Below are 25,747 nucleotides of genomic sequence, written 5' to 3' on the forward strand. Positions count from 1 at the left end.
CCCAAAGGCTGAAAGGCTTCCTCGGATTCGCGTGCAGCAGACATGGTGAAGATCGGCACACAGATCGGCACGCAAATGGGACTGGACATGGATAGCGTACTGTCTGTTCAGCGCTGGCCCAAAAATTCATCCCCGTAGTCATGGACAGGGAAGCCCCAAAAAGTTTTTTGAACCAGGGGTCTATGGCGAATGGCTTGCTTTTGGAACAAGCCTCAAGTGGCCATTCAAGGAACTAACATTTTTGGCACTTCCACATTGGCTTCATTATTTGCAAGATGGAGGTTGCTGCTTAGACTCAATATACTCCCTTGGACATGTGTGTGAGTGTGTGTGTGTGTAGGTCGTCAGTGACACTGCCTTCCATGGCCATGCTCTCCTGCTGAGCTCTGCTACCTCCAGATTTAAATAGACACACACATCAGGAGTTGTGTGATCAGTTCAGTGTTTTCCAACCTTGTGTACAGTTTGGCTATTAACACCTTCCTGTGTGTGTGTGTGTGTGTGTGTGTGTGTGTGTGTGTGTGTGTGTGTGTGTGTGTGTGTGTGTGTGTGTGTGTGTGCATGCATGCATGCGTGCGCAGCTCGCATGGATTGGTACACAGTAAAACAAGCTGGAACATGGCACACACACACACACGCACACACACACACACACACACACACACACACACACACTCACACACACTATAATTAGCAGTTGTGTGTTTCCTGTTAACCCCCCTCTTCCTAATATGGAACACAGCTGCTCCAATCACATGGTTGCTCCTTGTTACCATCGACACCTAATTATCCTGTTACTGTAAGGACAATAATGAGAGAGTTAGAGAGAGCGAGACAGACAGACAGACATAATAATACAAAATATGAATAATATTAATATGAATAATAATAATGATGATAAAAACTACATTACGTCATTTTAGCAGACACTTTTAACTGATTTACAACACAACTTGGAACAACAGAAAGAATACAACAGAACAAAAGGACTAATACTGAGATCATTCAAGGCAGTGAGGGGTTAAATATGACAGAGAGGTGGTGCTGTTAGGAGCAGGCATATGAGATAACTGGTGCTGGCTGTTAGGAGCAGGCAGTGAGGGGTTAAATATGACAGAGAGCTGGTGCTGTGAGGAGCAGGCAGTGAGGGCTTAAATATGACAGACAGCTGGTGCTGTTGGGAGCAGGCAGTGAGGGGTTTAATATGACAGAGAGCTGGTGCTGTTAGGAGCAGGCATATGAGAGAACTGGTGCTGGCTGTGAGGAGCAGGCAGTGAGGGGTTAAATATGAGAGAGAGCTGGTCAGCGTTGCCAGATGTACGATAATTATCGTATTTGTAGGATAATTTCGACCTCTGTACGATGTACGATCAATAATCCCAAAATCCCCCAAATGTACGATAATTTCATCATTTTGTGACACTCAGTCGAATCCTACGTCTATCACTCTATATCTGTTTATACATCTCTTCCAACAACGTCTTTGCAGCCAATACGTGCTTGAGCGTGAGGCACGTGATGTGAACGTGAGTCATGATTGGTTGGGAGGGAGAAGGAAATAGAACCTGGCACCGTTAGCATAGTTAATTGTTAATAAGTGCATAGTTAACAGCTAATCAGGTAATAACAAACTATTTATTAGGCTTAATAAAGTAACAAAACCAGCTAGTAAAGGTGGTTATAAAGTGCTTATAAATGTCTTATAAGCAACCAATAAATATGTTTATAATGCGATTATTAACACTTATATAGTATTATTAACATAATAATAGTGTTAATAGGCACCTTATAAGAGCCTTATTACCTATTAACTAACGCTTATTAATAGAACCTTAATATAAAGCGTTACCAAATAACATAATTAATCTAGTTAATTATGGCAGAAAGCTGGTGCTGTTAGGAGCAGGCAGTGAGGGGTTAATTATGACAGAAAGCTGGTGCTGTTAGGAGCAGGCAGTGAGGGGTTAAATATGACAGAGAGCTGGTGCTGGCTGTGAGGAGCAGGCAGTGAGGGGTTAAATATGACAGAGAGCTGGTGCTGTTAGGAGCAGGCAGTTAAATATCGTTGCTGTTGGGCGGAAACCCCGTATCTCCCAATGGCAACTTTTTAGGAAATAGAAGGAAAAAAACTGTTCTTAAAATACTGAACACCACGTCGTCAAAGTTGGCACGTCTTCATTATACGAATTAATTGTTCATATGGCAAGACTAGTAGGTTATATTTTTGTCGATATTGTCTGACAGTTTCGACTGCTGAGCGTCCTGCAATGTTCTTCAGAGACATCACGTGATGTTGCTGTGACGTGTGTCATGGCTGGTTTATGTAGGCCATCCCACCTGGACAGGACTGTAAACCAGGATGAGGCATGTTGTCTCATACCTGGGACGCAGTCCTCCATAAACTACCGGCCAACAGGGGGCATGGTCATCCCACCTATCCAGGCCTACATAAACCAGCTATATGACACGTCACAGCAACATCAAGTGATGTCTCTGAAGAAGATTGCAGGAAGCTCAACAGTCGAAACTGTCAGGTATTGACAAAAATATAACCTACTAGTCATGCCATATGAACAATGAATTAGAGACTAAATTAACTTGTTTGGACTGTCTTCATTATAATCAGTTTTCTCGCTGAATAAGCTCAAATGGTGTTATAGGATTATCAGTCCGACTTTGAGGCACTTTCTCCGGGGCAAGCAGGCAGTGAGGGGTTAAATATCACAGAGAGCTGGTGCTATTAGCCTACTGTAATATCGTCACGGCTTGTAGAAGATAATCACAGCCATGATGATATTGCGTGATATTGTGTAATATTGCTTTTATAAAACAGTTGTAAAATAGTAAATGGTAAATGGCCTGCATTTATATAGCGCTTTTATCCAAAGCGCTTTACAATCAGTAGGTACATTCACCCATTCATACACCGATGACGGCAGGCTACCATGCAGGGTGCTGGCACACCATCAGGAGCAATTTGGGGTTCAGTATCTTGCCCAAGGACACTTCGACATGCAGACTGGAGGAGGCGGGAATCGAACCAGTGACCTCTTTTATCCAAAGCGATTAGTGGACGACCCGCTCTACCTCCTGAGCTACAGCCGCTATTCATCAAGTCAGCCTCGAGGCGAGACTCAGCGTTCATTCTAAGTAGCAGCCCCAGATGGAGTAGCAGGCTCTGCTCAAATGGCCTCACACTAATGTACCAATCGCAATAAAACAGTACATAGTAACCGAGCCCTTATTCACATGCCAGAGCAGAGCCTGTCATTTCTGTCTTCTCCATTGAAAAAGGCCATTGTTGTTCTTCCGCTTCCCAGCGGGGAAACAGCACCATCTCTGCTGTGTCTATGGGTGGAAACCCGTAATTACACATCCGGAAGAACAGAACATACAGGCTCTGGCATGTTTACAATGGCTCAGTAACCGGGATGACCACCCCCCCAACTCATTTGATTCCTCGCTGCAACTGCTCCTTCCTGAAAACGTGCGGCAAGTAAAACAATGTGGTTAAGAGGGTTAGGGAGTGGCTGGCCTTACCAGTATTTAGGCACTTCTACTGGGCCGCCAACGTTAGGGCTCTGATGTACTGGCGGCAAGGGACTCCGGGTAACTCAACTCCTCCTTGCCAGCCATGCTATTTGCTAAGTTAGAGAAACCTGGGACCTTAGGAGATTTAAATGTAAGCTTTGTCATGAAAAACTGAATTTTAAACCAAGTCAGGATAGTTTTGAATCTACCAGTTGTTTCTGTCCACACGCCAATTTGTTTCAATCACTCTTTTTTTGGCTCCATGGTCAGACATAAACTACCATGCTTGGGGTGAGAAGGGGCTAGTTTCCATCAAAGAGCTATACATACTGTAGATGGCTGGCTCAGATTCCTGCAAATCAGAAATTATGTTCGGTCCAAGATTCACTCCTTTGAAGTGCTCCTAAATGAACACGCATTTTTCGATGTATTGCTGGGCCCTCCTCACTCCAAGCATCTTATCTCTAGATTTGTGTGTCTGTTTGATAACTGTAACACAGCCTCTACTGAGAAGATTAGAGAAGTGTACAGGGGGAGCTTGGTAATGATTTATCTGACATTATATGGGAAAGGAGTTTGTCTGTGGTACAACTTTTCCCAATTAATAGCAAACACCAGCTGTTCCAATTTGAAGTTGCTCACCGTCTTCACTACTCCAACCAAGCATAAATTGCACAAGATCTACCCTTCTGTCTCACCACTGTGTGACAGGTGTCAGGTGTCAGAGGGCACACTATCTCATGCCTTCTGATTCTGTTCTTCACTAACGGGGTTCTGGACCAAAATATTTCATTGGTACTCTTCTAAGGCCTACAAAATAACCCTGCAACTGGAGGCGGAACTCACTATCTTTGGATTGGATGCTCGGAGTCCTCTCTGAACTTCCCTACAGCTTTGCACCAATCTCTGACACTCTGGACAACTTTTGCCAAAAAACTCATTCTGAAAGAATGGAAGTCCTCCTCTTCACCTTCTTTTCACGTGTGGCTGATGGACATGATCTCTGTTATACAGATGGAGAGACTCAGGTCCCTGAGAACCAACTAGCTTAGAAGTTTCTCAAATATCTGGGACCCGTTCTTGGCCTACTTTGATGATTATTCTATTTGTGTATATTCTATAACAAGGGCAAATTCGGCCCTGGACCACGTGCAGCATGTGGGAGGCAACGGCGGGGGTAGGCATCCCTGGCTTGTGGCTAGATGGGGTACAGCCCCGGATGGAGTGACGTGAAATCGTGGCAATTGTTATTCCATGTAATTTGTGTTACTTCTTGGGGAGCGTACCTATGTTCCCCGGGTCCTATATTCCCCGGGTCCTATGTTCCCCGTTTTTGTGGGACCGGGGAACATAGAACCCTTTCTATGAAAAAGGGTCCTATGTTCCCCGCTTTTCCCAAATATGTTCCCCGCTATGTTCCCTGGTCCGATGTTTCTCCTCCGTGGGGGAATCTCACGGAGGAGCAGGCTGCTCGCTCATCCATTCGACCACTGCTTCAGCCTGATGCGGTGAAAATAAGTCTGAAGTTTATTGCACAGGCCATGAGAACTGATTTGAAAAATACTCTTTCCATAAGGACACTGTGAAACGCGCCTTGCAGACAGCGGGAGCAGACTCGTTCCCTTATTTAGGCTACTAGGACTAGTTGAGTGAATAAAGTGGATTCGCTCAGTAGCAGCATCTCACCTACTCCTCATCTATTACGTTCCAGCGCCCAGCATACGTGTTTATTCTACCAGACAAACAATGGCTGCAAATGGCTGTATTATTTGAGCCACCTGTAGCGTGCCTGTGCGCTCCCGCATTGATTTTAAATTAGCCCTCACTGTTTTTAAAGCACTTAACGGCACGGCCCCATACCTCTCCGTCTCCGAGCTTCTGCACCGCCACACCCCCTCCAGATCCCTTAGATCAGCAGAACTTTTCTTTAATTTTTTTTTAAAGTTATAATTTACTGCGGTCAAAAAAACATTTTCTCCTGCAGCGCAGGGAGAGACAAAAGATCCAGACACCTGAGTCGGGGCGGACATTAAATCGGACATTAAATCATATGTTACCACTTCTTGGTAACATATGACTTCTTGTATAGTGTCATGACGAAAGCAAAGATACATCAGGGTGAGATAAAGGATACATCCCCCCAATATTGAAGTAGCCTAATACAGTGTGTGTGTGAGTAACTTCCTCTAGTCTAGACCTAACCGAATTTTGAATAGAGGGGGGGCAGCTATTATAATTTTTGTAAAAAAAATAAAAATAAGAAAAAGAAGTCATATTTGAGATCGGGGGCTTTTCATAAAAGATGCAGGGCTGTAGCCCCGAAAGCCCAGGCCTAACGATGCCACTGCTTGTAGGGAGATGTTGCTTTATCCTCAAAACTGCATGATAATGTCAATCTAATAAAAAGAAGAAATACATCTCCAATAGGCTATCAAAGAACATGTCGGTGATGTCAGGTGTCGGACGCGATGATGCAATTGTGCCAAAATGCGACATTCACACTTCAAGTTGTACTCTTAGATTGAATGGTGAGAAGAACCTAATTGACACACATAATTAGCGAGCAGATGACAGAGATTCCAGAGCATTTTTAATGACAGAAATCGGTTAAGAAGTAAGTAAAGAATCCTTTAGGCCAATAGGACGAATCAGTGTGACGTCACTTGCCACCCAGAAATGCGGAACCCCGCGGCAGTTAATAGTATGAGTTGTGCCCAACAAACGTTAATATCTCAAAAACTATACATCACATCGCTTATATTTTGACATTCTGAGTGAGAGCAGAAGTAGCTCAAGAGTTTGATGTATAATATATGCATGTCGTGTTAAAGTTGTGTGAACTGTCGCAGTTTTTAAAATGTAAACAGAGTTAGCTGGCTAGAGTCAGACACTAAGCCTCGCACTACTTGGTCTCCATAGGGTTCCATTGCCGTTGCCACCCAGTGCTCGGCTGATCCCTCATATTCACCTTATGTTGCCACGCCCACTTTTTCTCTTCCGTGTAAGGCGCAATTGTATTTGTTCTTCCGGTTCAGCGTTAGCCGGCCGGTAAACATCGATAAACTGTAAACTATGAATGAAGTTTGTTTGGCAACATTCAGCAGCGACACGGCAGCCAACTTCAGACATGCTCAGTGGTGTAGTGGAGGGTAGACGCAGGTAGACGCCGTCTACCTACTTATATTTCAGACAGCTTTGCTTCTACATATCTCCTCTGACGCGCTTCCTTCCATTCAAGGGCGCAATTTAGCCTGCTTTATATAATAATGTATCCCTCAATTACTTGAATGCTTCCATTATTTTGGCAGCTACTTGGGTTCAAATTAACTTAGTGAGTTGGTTTGAAATTTGTGTATCAATTAACTAAATTCAGTAGCTAATGTTCAGGTTATGGTAGCCTAATTGTTCTCATTGTTACATTTTTAGCCTATAATTCAATCAAAATGTTGTTTTTGTAGACACCAATACTAATGACTGCCCAGCAAAAGTAGTTTAAACTAGCAGTGTTTCCCCTAGAAAAATTTTCAGGCCTGGAGGGATTTCGAAATGTAACACGACCGAACGGTGGGGGCCCTCACTGGCGACGCTAAACTTTTAGCTAACCTGTTCGCATCTATGTTCACAATGGCATCCCAAGTATCATCATACTATTATGGGATGCGATGCGAACAGTTGTATTATGGGATGTGTTGTTTCCCAGGCAGTGACGGTGTCCACCCGCTATGCCGACCACCCGCAATGCCGACCTTAGGTTTAGGCGTGGGGGGTGGGAGAGGTTAGGTTTTGGGTTAGGGTCTGGGGGAGGTTAGGTTTAGGCGTGGGGGTGGGAGAGGTTAGGTTTTGGGTTAGGGTCTGGGGGAGGTTAGGTTTAGGCATGGGGGCTGGGAGAGGGGAGGTCGGAACAGCGACATGGAACCGGCAGTGACACACGTTGACACGTTTTGGAACAGTGCTGCACGCTGGCACAATGCTCCTAAAAGCAAAATGCTTATTGTTTTGAATGATTTGGCATCTTCTATTACTGTCAACACTGTCAACAACAGTATTGTTGTATTGTAATAATATGCCATCAAGGTTTATTGACATTTTGGGGGAAGCTGCTTCTACAGGCCCACCAGGCCTGTAGCAACCAAATTGACGTGATAAAACGTTGGCTGTAACGCGAGGGGACATAACGCGAGGAGACACTCACTGACACAGAGTTCAGAAGAGGGTTAGGGAGTGAAAAAAGTGCAGCCCAGGATGTGCTCGGGCTCGTGGCTTAATGGGTAAGGTAGCCTACTTCACACACATTTTCTAAAACATTAGGGTTAGGCAAGTACAACAATTTGGTTAGAGTTAGGTTATGGTCGTGCAAATAAGAAAACCCTAACCCTAATCTTAACCACATCTTTTTTACTTACCGCACGTTTTCAGGAAGAAGCAGTTGCGGCAACCAATCAAATGAGTTTGGGGCGTGGTCATCTCGGCCCACACTAGGAAGAAACGATGGTCCGGGAACGATACCAACACGGCAATATAAGGACGTGCCCCCCAGAGACATACGTGCGTTCTGCACACGGCAACATCTACACTATGACATCACCAACATAGGGGAGGAGTTTCATCTGATCTCATGCCACGTTCAAGACAACTCGGAAGTTTCAACTCGGAATGTCCTACCTCCTACCCAAATTTCCAACCTGTAACTCCAACCTCGGCAACCGTCTTTCATTTTTTACAATTGGGGGTCAATTACCCCCCCCCCCCCACGAGTTCCAAGTTATCTTGAACATGATATCAGGAAACAGCAGAAAGACCCAGACCACGTAAACATGAACAATAAAACAGTTTTATTAATAATAATAATTCTTCCACAACAATAAAATTTAACAAAGGCTCACTAGAAAAGTGTGTAGTTCTGTACAGTAGATACAGTACATAGTCGACTGGCCACAGTGGCTCAGCAGCGCTTCATTCAAACAGTTTCAACAGTACAAATAAAAACAGAATAAAAGCAGCTAGCTAACATCAGAGACAGGTTGCTCTGCTCCAACACAAAGCTAACAGGTTAACCTGTTAACCTGCTAGCAGGTTAACTAGCTAACAGGCTAACTCACTAGCAGGTTATCCAGCTAACGTACAGGAGACATAGTGCAGATTAACTGGCTAGCAGGCTAGTTAGCGCCATCTGCATTCACACATGCACAGGAAAACCTGTTTTAAGTGTTTTTGTTAACATAACTACTTTCTACTGTGGCAGGAACACTCAGAGGTCAGAGATTCATGTCTTGCTCAGGGGCACTTCAGCAGGTTTGGGGCGAGGGCAGTGTTGCCAGATTGCAAATGTTGAATTATCGTACCAGAGGGTCAAAATTATCGTTTTTGGAGTGAAATTATCGTACGCCCCCTCCCCAGTGCGGGGAGGGGGCACTGCTGATCACAGGCTGCGGCTGATCACAGGCTACTTTTTGGACTTGGCATGATTTTTCAACACTGTGATCTCAGCCTGCGTTGAAACAACAACAAAACACCCTGCACGTATTGGCTGCAAATATGTTGTTTGAGATGATTGTATAAACAGATAGAGTGATAGACGTAGGATTCGTCTAAGTGTCACAAAATTATGAAATTATCGTACATTTGGGGGATTTTGGGATTATTGATCGTACATCGTATAGAGGTCGAAATTATCGTACAAATACGATAATTATCGTACGTCTGGCAACGCTCAGACTTCCTGTTCCTGTGAGTGCAGCCAGTTGATATCAGTTGATATCAGTTGTTGATATCATAGTGAAAGACATGACATCACCGCCCTCTACTTAACTTCCAGGTCATCATCTACACTTTGGGATCCACGCCACCACTCGTTAATGAGCTTCATCACATTTTAAAACAAAACAAAACATTCTGTCTGTGAGGGTGATCCCCACTTCCTTCTCTGTCTGTGAGGGTGACACCTACTTCCTGTTTCTGTCTGTAAGGGTGACACCCACTTCCTGTCTCCGTCTGTGAGAGCGATAGCCACTTCCTGTATCTGTCTGTGAGGGTGGCACCCACTTCCTCTCTTGTCTGTGAGGATGACACCCACTTCTTCTCTCTGTGAGGGTGACGCTCACTTCCTGTCTCCATCTGTGAGGGCAACGTCCACTTCCTGTCTCTATCTTCCTTTGTCTCCCTGTGGATTTTGTTTTTGCACACTTGCTTTTTGCTTTCTTACTTTCAGTCCATCTGTCTGTCTGTCAGACTATCTCTCTGCACCTAGCAGCTAGCTCTCAGCCAGCCTTGTAAAGGAATGCACTTTGGTAGAGTCAACCAAATGCCCTGGGTTTGTGTTAGTCACAACAATGACAAAAGTAATAATAATTAATCATCATTATCATCATCATCATCATGATAATCATAACAGAGCAGTTTGAGGTACCAACATAAAAAACACTGCTCTCTTCAGGAGCGTCAAACCATGCTAATGCTAGTATTAGCACCGCTACAGAGAGAAGCTCACTGTAGCTAGTGGCTAGCTGTGTGCTAGCAGCAAGTTAGCGGCTAGTGTTAGCTTCACCGTAGATAAACATCAGTGCTGGACGCCAGCGTTGATCGGCTAGTGTTAGCTTAGCCCTGTCAGTGGGAGGGATCACCCGTCTCTAGGCAACGTGTAGCAACAAGTTGGCTGATATGTGTCTGAGTACACAGACACACACCCTGGGAGTCTCAGTAGTCATCAGTTTTAAAGCTACAATGCGTCGCCACACTTTGCTTGTTTTGTAAACACTGTGTGGGAGAAGGGGCGGGGCTAAGTGAGCTCCAGATGAGTGGAGGCGGGGCTGTAAGTAAAATGGGGGGTGGGGGTGATGCTCCTCCCCCTGCTGATAGCAGATAAATAGAGTACCGCAGGAATGAGTCCGGAAGACCTGGATGTTAGCACTTCCGGTTCCCTCGTCTAAAAGTCAATGGGATATTTGTATGGGGATTTGAGGACCACTTTTATGACTTTTGAAGTGTTTTGTGAAAATCGCAAATTAAAAAAAATCACATTTGCACTCCAAAAGTCAGCTCTGCATTCCACTGTGCTGCCGGTAGCCCAGCCTTTCCACATTTGTAATATGTCTGTCCACAGTTTAGTGCCATATCCCCACAGCTGGTGCATTAGCATGCTAAGCTAGCCGGTCAGCTAGTGACCGGGAATGAGTTTTTTGGCGTTAGTCTGCAGTCTTTAGTGTTGTAGCCCCAGCTGACTGTTGGCTCCACTCAGGGGTCAGAGGTCACGGGTGTGTCATGTGACCCTGTGCTGCTTTGGTATTGGAGCAGACCAGAGCCATACAGCAGAGCATGCTTTCTCTTCACACTGGGGGCTGTTTGCTGATCAATGATTGGACATCACACGTGTGTGTGTGTGTGTGTGGGGGGGGGGGGGGGGCAACATGGCGGTGAGACACCGAAGGCACTGTCTCCGCTCACTAAAAAACTGATAAAAAACACGACCAACCAATCAGATCCTTAGAAAACAAACAGACACAAACATTACAGACGACCCCCCCATCGCTTGAGTACTTCCTGGTTCCTGTCCAGGCGGCGGAGATTCCCCTGAGATGGACGGAGCAGGTAATGTCTGAGTATTACATCATCTGTTCCTGTGCATGACATCATCATAACATCATTGTCATCCTGCTACATCACAGTTCTTCCTCTTCCTCCTCCAGTCTGATTCAGCTTCCTGTGGGCGGAGCCACACTGAGACAGGATAGGCTCCAACACCTGCTCTGTGTGTGTGTGTGTGTATGTGTGTGTGTGTGTGTGTGTGAGGGTCGAGAACAGGCTTTTAAGTACCCAGAGAGCCTCCGTTGTAGAACGCAGATGTTCCAAACACACACACACAAACACACACACACACACACGCGCGCGGACATAGACACACACACGCATGCGCGTGTTCACGGATACACACACACACACACACACACACACACACACACACACACACACACACACACAGCTGATCTTCAAGTATATCACATGATAGTTACATGATTAAGGTGTAGTGACTAAATCCTTGGATCTATAAATATCTATGTTCAGAACATGCTAACAAGTTGAAGATGCCAGCTAAATAGAACCTGGGTCCTCACTACACCTCACGTGACGATACCTAACCTGGTTCACTATGACCCAACCAACCTGCAGTGGACAGGAGCCAGACAGTGTTAATTTTGGCAGCTATTTTAGATTTAGTCTTTGGACGAAAACACTTATTAGTTTTAGTCACATTTTAGTCATTTCTATCCTTGATAGTTTTAGTCGACGACAACGTAAAATGTTTTAGTCCAGTTTTAGTCGACGAAAAGTCATTACATTTTAGTACAGTTTTAGTCATTACTTATAGTCAAAATGTTTTCTGTCTTTAACTCATTGAGTGCCAGCCACTTTTGGAGAACGGACGCTCCCAGTGCCAGAGTTTCAGAGCGTTTTCAGTGATTTCTCGAGGCCCACAGAATATTGTGTGATATTACTATGTAAACACTGAACACGCACCAAGAACGATGAGACTCTATTCTATCATCTGCAAAAAAAAGTTTATTGATCCCATTTTCCGTTCTTTAGTTATGAGCCGGAGAAGATAGCTTGATTCATCCAAAAACAGCAATTTTTTTCTAGAAGCTGAGATAATTGGCCTTTTGTGAAATTAAACATTTCAAGCACACACTGACTCTGAAGCTAATCTTTTCTAATGTAGTCACACCTCAAAAATAATTTCCTTCAATAAAACAGTTTAGGCCAGGGAATTTTGTTTGGCAGAATAATATTTTTAGCTACAACCAGCAGCGCTGGCCCCTGCGTGCGCTGCTGGTTGCAGCTTCTTGCTGGTCTTGATTTGCTGCTGGTGGGCATCGGATATTCTGGCTTGCGTTTGTCAATCCTGTCCTGCTGCCTGGGTCTGTCTGGGTGTTGCGTGCTGCTCTGCGTGCCCCCCCCCCCCCCCCCCCCGCCCCGCCCCGCCCCGCCCCGCCTCGCCTCGCCTCAACTGCACACTCCTCCTCCTGTCTGTGGTGGCTCTCTGCTGAGTTTGCTGTGCGCACAGTGAAGGGTGCAGCTTTTTTACAGCGTTCCGCGTGTGTTTGTCACCGGCAACGATGCTTCCAGTTGAGAATAATAACTCCACGGTGTGGATGTGCGGATGTGCTGTCGCAACCGACACAGAGCGGCTCAATTGTGGGAGCAGATTGGCTGCTGCAGGCACAGCTGCAGTAACGTGCTTCAGCATATCGATGCATACGGATGCGATGCGATTTCCGTTTCCATAACGACTTCTTCTTTGTTTTTTCCTTGCCTTTCTGTTATGTGGAGAGCACTGTCGCCACCTAAGGGTTCTGTAAAATAGGTTATAGACCTCCAATAGCTACAATAGTTGTACCAGAGATGTATCAGGGATTGATCCACGTCCCACCGTCAAAAAACGCAATTGACGACAACCGTCGTCATTGGCACTCTACGTCAGTATTTGAATTGACGACAGCTGTCGTCATTGGCATTCAATGAGTTAAACTAATTCAGTTAGGCCAATAAGGCATTGGAAATTGGAATCAAGGTTGACAGGTTGTATCAAGTGTTGAAATTCGTAAAGCAACATTTAACTCTTAATACTTTTACTTGTGTAATATCCGGATTCCAGTTTGGTAGCTCTAGCCTAGACTCTCCCATCAGTGCTAATTTTGGCAGCTATTTTCAATTTAGTTTTAGTCTTTACACACGTTTTAGTCACTTTCATATATAAGCTGTTTAGGCCGCTTTAAACGCACAAGAGTTTGTTTCCTCGGATAGTCCGCTTCGTTTGGGGTGGTGTGAAAGTGCAAACGAACTCTGGGGCGGAACAAACAAACAAACTCTGGTCCGCTTGAAAACGTGGGTCTCGGTTCGCTTCCAAGTGAACCCTGGTGCGGTTCATTTGTTGTGTGAAAGCAAACCCGATTAAACAAAAGCGCAAATAGGAAGCGCCAGTGCATCTGATGCACTCATGCAGTGCATCATGAGTAGAAGATGGTAGAAGGAAGCAAAACAAACATTGCGGCGCGCCGCGTGACGTACGTCGTCATAACAACAACACATCGTCTTTCTTTGCCACCCCCCCGATTTTTTTTTATCCCCCATTAGTGCTAATTTAATTTATTTATCCTGGTTGCTGCTCCACCCTCTGCCGATCTGGGGAGAGCCAAAACTGGCTCCATGCTTCCTCCGAGACATGGGCAGTTAGCCAGTTCTTTTCACCTGACAGGGGAAGCTTCACCGGTAGGACATAGCACGTGGGAGGTTCACGCTATTCCAACCAGTTCCCCTCCCTCCGAACAGGCGCCCCTAACGACCAGAGGAGGCACCACATTAGCAACCAGGATATTGCATGTTTTTGGTGAGGGGTTCCTATATGAAGGAAACCCCCAGGGGGCATGGGGAGAACATGCAAACTCCACACAGAAAGGCCCTTTTGACGACCCCACCCAGGGCGGGGGGCACTCGAGGACATGCGGACGGGCACGCACTCCTTCAGCGCTCACAGCGTCCCAGGTGAGAATCGAACCCAGGACCTTCAAGCTGTGAGGCGACAGCTCTACCACTGAGCCACCATGCCCCCAGACACATCGTTGTCTTTCAACAGCTGGCTTGTCTTCTCCTTCGGTACGTACTGCCTCGCTCGTCTCATCTGCAGAATGAAATGTTTAACAGCTTGCTGCCTCATCTGCTGCTCATATTGGGCACATTCTTGTCAAATATTTATTTAAGAGTAACACCTAAGTAAAACCAGAAAGGTGTTGCTCCATGGTTTGTGTTTTGCGGATTCACTTGTGTTGTTTAATCAGTGTTCAGTCAGCCCTCAGCCAGGCTAGAAGCCTGCTGAAGAGGAGATATTTTCCTTCTCTATTCTGTCCAATAGACAAGTGACTGTTTCGACCACGTGACATTGTTCAGAAAGTTTGGTGCGCTTGACAAATTGCTGTGTGAAAGTGAACCAGACCAAATGAAAATTGCAACAATGTTGCAACTTCACCCCCCCGAATCGCACTGAGTCCACCAGCTTATATGTGAAAGTGACCTTAGTCTTTAGACTAAAATGCTTATTAGTTTTAGTCACATTTTAGTCATTTGTATCCTTAATAGTTTTAGTTTTTATCAGTGAAAATAGGTAGTCGAGGAACATTTTTCGTCATAGTTTTCGTCGACGAAATTAACACTGCAGCCAGATACCACACACTTCTCCTGGGGGTTGCTTGTCTGTCTGACCCATCGACATACAGTATAAAGATGGCCGACGTGTCCCCACTTCCTACCGCTATTCAAAAATGAAGCCAAAATATGGGGGCGTGGGGGCTCGCTATGGCTCTGTAGGCTGCAAGCTTAGAGCCACGGTTAATATTATTTACAATTTATTTTATGTGTGGCATGTTCAATGTTGCATGTTGTGCTGTGCAGTGCATTTTAATCATGGTGTTTTAAAAACATTTTCAAGATCATTGTTGTACATTAGGCTACTGTAAGATCTTGTTCTAGGGGTTAAAAAAAGTTGTACATTAGGCTACTGATGTCAGATCTTGTTTTAGAGGTTAAAAAAAATAAAAGATTGACTGTACTGTACTATAAAATGTGTCCTTCAATTTTCATCTTAAAATCAAGCACAACAAAAAAAACATCATCCTGCAATGAAATGTTTTATGAATAAATAATAATAATATAATATAAATAATAAAGTTTTAGAGCGTTTTGGTGCTTCGTCTAATCATCTATTAGAAAACATTTCCCTTCACTTTCCATCGTAAACGTAAACACACCACTGACAGCCTGCAGAGCCGTAGCGAGCCCCTGCACCCCCCTCCCTCCGACTGTTCAGCTTTCTTCAGCAGCGCAAGGCATTCTGGGAGTATGGTAGCATGGTTAGATTTAGTAGCTCCCGCCAAAATATCTAATTTCAGCAGGCGGCCATCTTGTTTGTTTGACGTCATTTGGAGGCAGAGTCTGTTCAGTCTGTCTGACCGAAGTTTGAGAGTGGCTGTCACAGCTGTCAATCAGCCCTTTTTTCAGGGTCGGACTGGGACTAAAAAACAGCCCTGGACTTTTCTACCCAGACCAGCCCACCTCAACCAGCCCACGGCACGGATACATGGATATTTGCTCCTTTTCTCATTAGGGTAAATACTGTATAAATTATTTGTGCTGTTATGTTTATTAGCTTATTCACTCACTTCTACACTATTTCCACAGGAGTAATCCTGTGGGGATGGTGCATTCCCAAAGTGGGCTGCTGGGGGTCACTGTCTAAAAAAATAATTGCATTCCCAAAGTGGGCCGCTGGAGGTCACTGTCTAAAAAAATCATAAAATAAATTAAAAATCCTGGTCAAGCGGCCCACCAGCCCACCGGGATTTCTCCCGGTGCTCCCTATGGCCAGTCCGACTATGCCTTTTTATATCATCAAATAATTAATAAAAAAACAATCCTATGCGAAAAATTAGCACTTTTAAAAATGGAGGCTCTTACTATTATCCCATTTGTTTTAAGGCAGTATTATCCCTTTTATCACCCTATGATTTCACCTCTTTTATTTTTCTATGATTTTATAATTGTTTATTGTTTTAATGCCGCCTATTCTTAAATATTTGTCCTTTTACATTTTACGTTGTGAAAGGTGCTATATAAATAAAATGTATTATTATTATTATTATATTACTATTACTTGAACATACTGTACATCAGCGTGATAACAAATTTTTACAAATCAGAGCTATTTCCACCCGGGGTTCCGATAAACAGACTGGCTTGAGAGACTACTTTTGTGCCATTATGCAGAAGAAGGACCGTCGGATCACTTGGAGGTTGCCTTGTGCCAATGTAATAAGTCTGAATTTAAGTCTGTCAAAGTTGCGCTAGGGTGATGGGGTGGGATTGCCTGACCCGTAGCGTTCCTACCTTTCTTGTCACAAAAGACCTGGTTCGAATCCTGACCCAAACCCCGACCAAATTGCTTTTGTTGCGTAAACCTCAGGTTGCCTAAACCTAAGGTACCCTTTCATGTCAGCTATAATGACGTAAGGGGGGCGAGACAAATTGGTGTCTTTTGACACTCTGGTAATGAGAACTTGTTCGGGGGTTGATCCCTCGCTGTCCACCTGCCTCCTCTATTCTCCCTCTCCTTCCTCTCTAATTGCAGCTCCATCTTGTGTCCACTCCTTCCTGACAGATTTAGGAACAGATGGCGAGCTTCAGCGGCCATCTTGTGTCCTTAGTGACAGATTTGGGAACAGACGGCAAGCTTCATTGGCCATATTATGTCCTTACTGACAGATTTGGGAACAGATGGCGAGCTTCAGTGGCCATCTTGTGCCCTTACTGACAGATTTGGGAACAGACGGTGAGTAAACTCAACCTGAACATGCTTCCCTGCTTCACAACATTAACTGTACTTCTAAAACCAGAAATAAACTGAGAAATTATGAACATGGTTTCATTCATTCTGTGCTATTAAGGCTGGGCAGTGTAGGGCTAATAGGCTAAAAGGCTAATGGCTAGCCATCTGACAGTTAATAGCTGACTAATAGAACATGTGCTATGCTAGCAGGCTAACTGTTAGCCAGTTAAAAGGTTTTAGCAGTTAGCAACCGCTAAGGGAGCTACTAAATCTAATCATGTCACCATACTACTTAGAGTGCCTTGCGCCCCCGAAGAAAGCCAAGCAGTCGGGAGTCGGAGGGTGGTGGGCTCGCTACGGCTCTGCAGGCCGAGTTGTAAAGATAATGTTAGGTGTGTTTACGTTGACTAAAGTGAATGTTTTCTAATAGATAATTAGATAAAAAAAGAAAAAGACAATTAGATCAATCACCTAAAACATCTACATAACCTCAAACATATACATAACCACAGATCTAATGCTTTCAGATCAAATTGTATACAATATCTATATATATATATATATATATATATATATATATATTATAAAACGGCTCTCTCAAATCAAGCAATCTGATGTAAGCAATCTGTATATTTAGCATATACCACAGTAAATATACCACAGTTAGAGCCACTCACAGCGATCCTGGTCTGCATAGGGCCCTATTGAAAGGGGCGTGACTTTGGCTCTCTATAGAGACGTAAACAAATTGCGGATTTAAAGAAAATATGTTTTCAGTGTAGTTTTTTTAAGTTTTGGTCTGAGTGAAATGTTCTATGGTCTCTCCCAATTCTAAATATAGCTGAACCGTTTGGTTTGATGAAGTAAAACTATTTTTATAAGCATTTTACGAAATGTTTATGGGAAAATAAATGGCGGATAAAAGTAGGCGGTCATTTTGCCTCTCTATTAGGAGTGGCTTTAAAACTTGTAAATCTGTTAATGGTCACTGCCCTGAACACTGTGTGGACTTTATTAATCTGTTAATGGTCACTGCCCTGAACACTGTGTGGACTTTACTGCCCTGAACACTGTGTGGACTTTACGGCCCTGAACACTGTGTGGACTTTACTGCCCTGAACACTGTGTGGACTTTACGGCCCTGAACACTGTGTGGACTTTACTGCCCTGAACACTGTGTGGACTTTACGGCCCTGAACACTGTGTGGACTTTATTAATTTGTTAATGGTCACTACCCTGAACACTGTGTGGACTTTACTGCCCTGAACACTGTGTGGACTTTACTGCCCTGAACACTGGGTGGACTTTATGGCCCTGAACACTGTGTGGACTTTATTAATCTGTTAATGGTCACTGCCCTGAACACTGTGTGGACTTTACGGCCCTGAACTCTGTGTGGACTTTACGGCCCTGAACACTGTGTGGACTTTACGGCCCTGAACACTGTGTGGACTTTACGGCCCTGAACACTGTGTGGACTTTACGGCCCTGAACACTGTGTGGACTTTATTAATCTGTTAATGGTCACTACCCTGAACACTGTGTGGACTTTACTGCCCTGAACACTGTGTGGACTTTACTGCCGTGAACACTGTGTGGACTTTATGGCCCTGAACACTGTGTGGACTTTATTAATCTGTTAATGGTCACTGCCCTGAACACTGTGTGGACTTTACGGCCCTGAACACTGTGTGGACTTTACGGCCCTGAACTCTGTGTGGACTTTACTGCCCTGAACACTGTGTGGACTTTACGGCCCTGAACACTGTGTGGACTTTACGGCCCTGAACACTGTGTGGACTTTACTGCCCTGAACACTGTGTGGACTTTACTGCCCTGAACACTGTGTGGACTTTACTGCCCTGAACACTGTGTGGACTTTACTGCCCTGAACACTGTGTGGACTTTACTGCCCTGAACACTGTGTGTACTTTACTGCCCTGAACACTGTGTGGACTTTACTGCCCTGAACACTGTGTGGACTTTATTGGGGCCGATTATGGGAGAGTTGATACGAAGGTGAGCTGTTTGGACCTGAGCAAGAGGGGCTCACGTCCAAACAGTGATTTAAGTGATCAAACTGTGATATATGCTTATTATACCACAACCCTTAGGTGTGGTATAATAAGCATATACCACGGCCTGTCATGATCTACTGCTTAAATATATAATATATAGATATGTAGATATTATATCCAATCTGATCTGATCTGATCAGTGTTGTACATTACTGATGTAAAATCTTATTTTAGGGGTAAAAATATTAAATACTATAACATCTGGCCCTCAAAAACACAACAAAGAAATCTTTACAACTTATGAAAAGTTATCTTTACAACTCGGCCTGCAGAGCACCCCCTGAACTGACTGGACTGACTGAATGTGAGGCGACTCAGGCGAGTGCTCTGTGCCTCTGAGCAGAGTGAGACAGCAGTCTGCAAAATAATGCATTTTACCGGCCAAATCTGAAACCTACCGTTTCAATAACAGTCTATGTACAAACACAGTATAATGTAAATACAGCGCTGTGCACTGCGTGCTCACTGGCTGGTTCACTCCGGGCACACAGCCTCTTTCTCCCCGAGGCAGAGAGCTGGCCGCCCGCTTGGAAAGCGTGCGGTAAATAGCATAAATTGCTGGAATGCGAGTTAACGAGCCAATTACATGTCATGCCAATTACATTGCATTCTACATTACATTACCGTTCATTTTATTTTGTATGTTATATACTTATTGGCTATTATAAGTATATTAACATTTAAGAGCTAGCAAAGTCTGCCCATGTAGGCAGCCATGTTGCCTGCTTCCTAGCCATGAAGATTGATTGACAGCTGTCATGTCATGATATTATTGGTTGATATTGGGTTGAAATTTGATAGTTCTAGCTGACGTAAGCACACTGTAGATGTGTGGCTTGAAAGAGAGACAATATTGATTAGTGTGAAGCGATTTCTCATACAATGTTAGACAGCCAAAGTCACACCCACTTCGGGTGGGGAGTTGTGTTACGGCAGCTGGTCTAAGTGAAGCCCTGCCCGGCCAGTTGCCACAAGGAAATGTCCCAACACAGCTGCCAGCCTAGCGGGGGCTGTCGATAGCTAGGGGGATAGATAGATAGATTAATAGCTTGCTTGTTATGTCCAAGTCACGTTTTTCAATGGCAAAATTCGTTTTCACAATCTGTTGCTCATTGATGACATAATTGTTTTACAACTACCAAATTTAGTAGCCAAATCAGAGTTAGGCTGTGTTGCTATCTAGCTAGCTGCCTCTGTGCTGTTTGTGGAGAGCGGGGAGACGTACTCTCGGTGGGGCTCGGCTCTGAATGATATTGCGCATGCGTTATCTGAATTTTTTTTAGTAATCCCATTCATTCTGATTTCATCCTATCAAAAAATGGTGGAGTATGGACCCTAACATCTGTTCTGATTGAAAAAAATTAAATTACGAACATCAGAGAGAAAAACTGATTTTGGGGCTGTTTAATATCACTTTAAAAAATAATTTTTCATTTCAGCTCGACTTTAAAGATATCGACTGAAGTAACCCAGTACCAAGTAGAAACTTCTCCAGTCAAACGGAACCTGCATTCAATCCTTTTTGTACACACACAAAATTACTATTTGTATGGTTTTGCTCACAGCCAATCACCGCAAGCGTTCTTCGGATCAGTGATACTCAACCCGAGGCTCTAGAGCCACATGAGGCTCCTTTATGGGTAGTTGTGGCTCTTTTAAGTCGTACTTAAAATAAATAAATAAATAAAAATAACAAATAAACTAAAGGGAGAAAAGGGACTTTTTTGGATTGTGGCTCTTTCAAAGATTTATTTTGGTCAATGTGGCTCCTGAGCAGGGCAAGGTTGCGTGCCATTGAATGTGACGTGTGACTGGCCCTATACCGCAGTAGCTACAACCCATACAGTCTGTGGTGGAGATGTCGAGCGCGGTGTGTGTGACGAGTTGACGGCAATTTATTTGTTGTTGTTGTATTGAATGAAGTACTCTCTTGGTCTCACTTAAAGGGTACTGGTATTGTAATTTTTCAAATGATACCCAGCGTGGTGTGTGTGTGTGTTTCAGGAGCTACAGAGTGGTGTGTGTGTGTGTGTTTCAGGAGCTACAGAGTGGTGTGTGTGTGTGTGTGTGTGTGTGGATTGTCTGAACAGCCCAGTTACTGTAAGTAGTCCTGGTCCAGTTCCAACATGTCCGCCCTCGGTCTCCCCGTTCACTCACATACAGTAAGAAACCCGTTGTTTGTGTCTCAGAGGGACTTGGCTCGTCAATCTGAGTGTAGAGACTAGTTTGACCCCCAGGCCGCTGGTCAGTCACCCCCCAACTCCAAACTGGTCTCCTTCAACCCAACGGACTGCCGTCAGTCCTGTGTGACTGAACGCACCCCTGTGTGACTGAACGCACCTCGGCACTCGCTTGCGTGTTTCCGCGCGAACGCTCCCCTGACGGGACAGACTGCATGATGCTTGTGTTCAGTCAGGGGCATTCACCCAAGCCGTTGAGCCGAGAGCCTGGGCCGCTTCTGCTGCATTCCAGACGACTCGGAGGTGGGAATTTCCCAGTTGAAAATTCCCACCTCCAACCTCAAAGCGTTCCAGCTGCACAAAACTGTTGTGTGTTGCGGGACTTCAAACAACTGATTATCTTTGAAGTCTGGGTAGATTCTCACCCCCCCCCCCCTCCCACCCCACCCACCCCCCGAGTTACAAGTCCGAACTCCGACTTTGAGTGGTGTTCCAGTGTACTTTTTCTAGTAGGAGGTCAGAAAATCCCCAGTTCCGAGTTGTCTGGAATGCAGCATTCACTCTCAGCTCACCAGCTTGGGCAGCACGGTGCGGGGCTGGATGTTCCCGTTGGCATCGGTGATTGCTGCCAAGTTAGTCCTGGTCTTAGAGGTGGAGGGCTCCAGCTTGGAGATGGTCTTGGAGGATGTGGGGTCCAGCTTGGAGATGGAGGTGACGGCTGTCTCGGGGATGGTGCCGCGTTTCGACGACAAGGAGGTCTTGTCACCGGAGGTGGTGGGGGGCGGTTTGGGCAGTCGCCTCCTGAGCCACGGGTGCCTGAGCGCCTGGCCGGGTGTCATCCTGAGCGGAGAGATGAAACGGTATGAAAATTACGTATCACCATTATATATATTATTATTACTTTTACTATTGTTATTACTGTTACAATCACAACCACTTGCTGGTAGCTACGTATCTCAGGTTAGAACATATGTATTTCCCTCTTCAACTTCTCACTGTACCACAACACTGTCCCCTCTGCTTTCAAAACTGCCGCTGTCACTCCAATCCTCAAAAAACCTGGTCTCGATCCATCCTGCCTCAACCACTACCGGCCAATCTCCAATCTCCCCTTCCTCTCAAAAACCCTGGAATGCCTCATTGCCACTCAACTCCAAACCCACCTACACTGCAATAACCTATTTGAACCCCTCCAGTCTGGTTTCTGCCCACTCCACAGTACAGAAACTGCACTCCTCAGGTTCTCAACGATCTCCTCACCTCTGCTGACTACAGTTCCCTCAACCTCCTCATCCTCCTCGACCTGAGTGCTGCCTTCGATACCGTGAGCCTCAACATCCTGCTCACCAGACTTGAAGACCTCGGTGGATTTGCTCCAAACCTCTCCAACTGATCACAGTTAATTTCCCTCCACAAGCACTCCTCTGTCACATCCACTGTCACACAAGGCATACTATATATATATATATATATATATATATATATATATATATATATATATATATATATACACCCCAAGGTTCCGTACTACACCGATGACACTCAGATATACCTCTGCACCAATCCCCCCCACGTTCCCGTTTCTGGGTCAGAGCACTGCTGGCGTCTGTTGTTGTGACTGCCGCTTCTGCCCGCGTCTTTCGTTATTGTTAGCTGTTCGTGTGTTTATTTTGTTTTGTTTTGGTCCACCCGTCCTCGTTCGTGTCTCTCTGTCACATCCTCCCTGCTAAACCGTTTTGATCATTCCCGTTTTCCCCCCGGCTGATCAACACGTCCCCACTACCCTCTGGATTAAACCGATCGATCACTTCCTCATTCCTGTCTCCCCTCCGCTGATCAACTGGTCTCTGGATTACTCCTCCCGCTGGATTTATCACTTCACTCTCACTGCTTGGACTCCATCTGCTTCGCCCCTTCCTGACCGACCCGCATCTCTGCAGGTGAGTGATCGCTACCCCACTTTCCCTCACTGCTGCTGGAGTTGGTCTGTCACCATGGCACGGCTGGGCTGCCCCGCCGCACGGGCTCGGTCTTGGGCCAGCACCAACAATCCTCACACCAACAACAATAACAACTGCAACAATAACAACTCACCCTACCTGCCACTATTAACCGTCAACACCACTCTCCCTGGATTACTGTCACCTCTCCTCATATCATACCTCCATCTTGGACTCTCACTACTGCTCCTCCTATCCTTTCCCCCTGGACCATTTTTATTTTTATTTTTTCCACCTGGACCATTATTTTTTCCACCTACCCCCCAACTTCCACAATATCTCCCCCGCCTCTCCTACTCTGCTGCCAACCTTCACTCACTCAAGAATAACCACCGTCTCTCTGCTCCTGCTTTCACCGCCGTCAGCAAGGCTAACATCCTCCGCTGCTGCCGCTACATCCACCGTGGACCCCGCCATAACCGCAACCGGACCCTACACTACTCTGCTGACACTAACATTCCCTCACTCTGGACTAACTCCCGCCCTCCTGTCAATACCACCTGCCGCTCTGCTAACCCAACAACCTCCGCTCTCTCCCCCCTGCTCCCAAATCCATCTCCCTTGCCCTGCTGAACACTCGCTCTCTCTCCAACAAATCACCTATCATATCCGAACTCATCCTGGACAATAACTCATTCATGGCCAGTTTAGGACTGCCAATATTTAGCTCAGGCCAAAGATTTTCATAATTGTTGGTCATCTTTCAAGACCCACAGTAAATTATCTATTAGCACCAAAGTGATTTGCAATACCTCAAAATGAAGATGTACGTCTCTGGGTTCACCAGAAAAAAAAAGTGAGCTTTTAGCATGTTCTGTACTCTACTTATAGCCATTTATATACACCCTGTTTTCACCAAAAAGGTCTCTCTGAGAAGAGAAATTGGAGAAAATGGCATTTTTGTAAAGGACACAATCTCAGGCAGAACTCGCTCTCAATTCTTTTATTTTGAACTATATTGACATCAGACATGTAAATATTATTCGTTATGACACAAATGACAAAATATATATATATATATATATACATGAAGTGCTTTTTTTACATTCAACAATACAGTTTACTCAGTGTGAGTGAGTGTGAATGTGTGTGTGTGTGGGGCCCATGTGTGCCTCTTTACATTACATTACGTCATTTAGCAGACACTTTTATCCAAAGCAGCCTTGCAGCAGTAGAGTAACATCAACACACACACACACACACACACACACACACACACACACACACACACACACAGAGAGAGAGTTCTGTCCACAGCTGCTGCTGGATCGCACCTCCTTCCCAGGGAACACTATTGATCTCCCCGCAAATTAGCATAGGAGGAGAACACCAAACTGGTCTGAGATCAGCGTCTAGCCTCCTCTGCCTCTGCATCGTTGGCAATGCATATATATCAACAACAAAATGTGTGGCGAGGCTGCCAAGCTTTACGAGCTTCCCGAACTACAATTTTGCGTGATCTGTGTTTGAAAGAGCCTATAGTCACTTTCAATGTAATCCCGGCGGGTCTTTGATGCACGGCGCAAATGCGCTGTGAAAAATGGCTCCTCTCGTTCCGCCTGGGACACAGGAACGGGGTCCGGCTTGGGTTTGGGACCAGGCGCTGGAACCGGATCGATCATGTTGGTCCGACTACCGCGAACAACTCATCCAGGTTCGCTGCCCTGCAGCAAGGCGACCAGCTCGTGCAGCGCGCCGAGGGGCGTTTCAATGGCGTTTCTCCTCTCTGCAACAGGCAGCGTTTCTCCGTTTTCTGTTTTTCCTCCTCCTCCATTTCAAAACAACAGCTGCGTAGTTGTTTGTTCACGTGTTGTCGGCTTTGTCTTTGAGGCCAGGGACCTGATACCATGTCACAGGCTGGGGAAGTCTTTGAACTACTGTAAGCACTAATAAAAACAAAAACACGTCAAACACGTCTTTGGCTGGGAGGCACATTCCTGATAAGACGTTAAAGACGTATATGGCCAGGAATGAGATAACATTGATCTTCTCCTCCTCACCGAAACATGGCAACAGCCCCTGGACTTCTTTTCACTCAATCAGGCCACCCCCCCCAACTACAGTTACATCGCCAAGCCCCGCCTCTCTGGGCGTGGGGGGGGGGGGGTCTCGCCGTTCTCCATAAACAATCTCTACTCATCAATGATCTCAACCTCAACCTCCCATCCATGTCCTCCTTTGAACACCTTGCCTTCTCACTTCCCAACTCCATCACTGCCCTTCTTCTTTACCGTCCCCCCAAGCCCCACCCCTCTTTTCTGTCTGAACTCTCTGAACTCCTCACCATCGCTTCTTCTCTTTCCTCCCGCCTCCTTCTCACCGGTGACCTGAACATCCACGTTGACCAACCCGACTCCCCTCTGACATCTGACTTCCTCTCTCTCCTTGACTGTTTTCACCTCACCCAGCACATCAACTTCCCCACCCACACCAAAGGCCACATTCTTGATCTAGTCTGCTCTTCCTCTCTACCCATCTCCAACCCTCACCCTCTCTTTTTCCCTCTCTCTGACCACCACTGCATCCTCTTCTCTGCTCCCCTGCCCTTACCCCGCCGCCCCAACAAACGCACCATCTCCTTCCGTAAC

At 45.4% G+C, this 25,747-nt stretch overlaps 1 protein-coding gene and 1 pseudogene across 2 annotated transcripts in view; both read right to left on the reverse strand.

The window, feature by feature from the left end:
* Nucleotides 1-21,107, reverse strand: part of LOC310771607 (myelin regulatory factor-like protein) — a 52,623-nt pseudogene extending 31,516 nt beyond the window's left edge. Inside the window, exon 1 of the transcript in view lies at nucleotides 21,079-21,107. The product of the transcript in view is annotated as a myelin regulatory factor-like protein (transcript). The remainder of the gene's footprint in view (nucleotides 1-21,078) is intronic.
* A 615-nt stretch (nucleotides 21,108-21,722) lies between these two features.
* Nucleotides 21,723-25,747, reverse strand: part of LOC310795431 (dual specificity tyrosine-phosphorylation-regulated kinase 2-like) — a gene marked incomplete at both ends in the record, with an annotated part of 109,907 nt that continues 105,882 nt past the window's right edge. The window contains one exon of the mRNA XM_083657465.1: nucleotides 21,723-21,999. Within this exon, the coding sequence (XP_083513591.1) occupies nucleotides 21,723-21,999 (277 nt within the window). The remainder of the gene's footprint in view (nucleotides 22,000-25,747) is intronic.

This window comes from Poromitra crassiceps (genome assembly GCF_964638095.1).
Source record: "Poromitra crassiceps genome assembly, chromosome: 2".
In the NCBI taxonomy this organism is placed as follows: Eukaryota; Metazoa; Chordata; class Actinopteri; order Beryciformes; family Melamphaidae; genus Poromitra; species Poromitra crassiceps.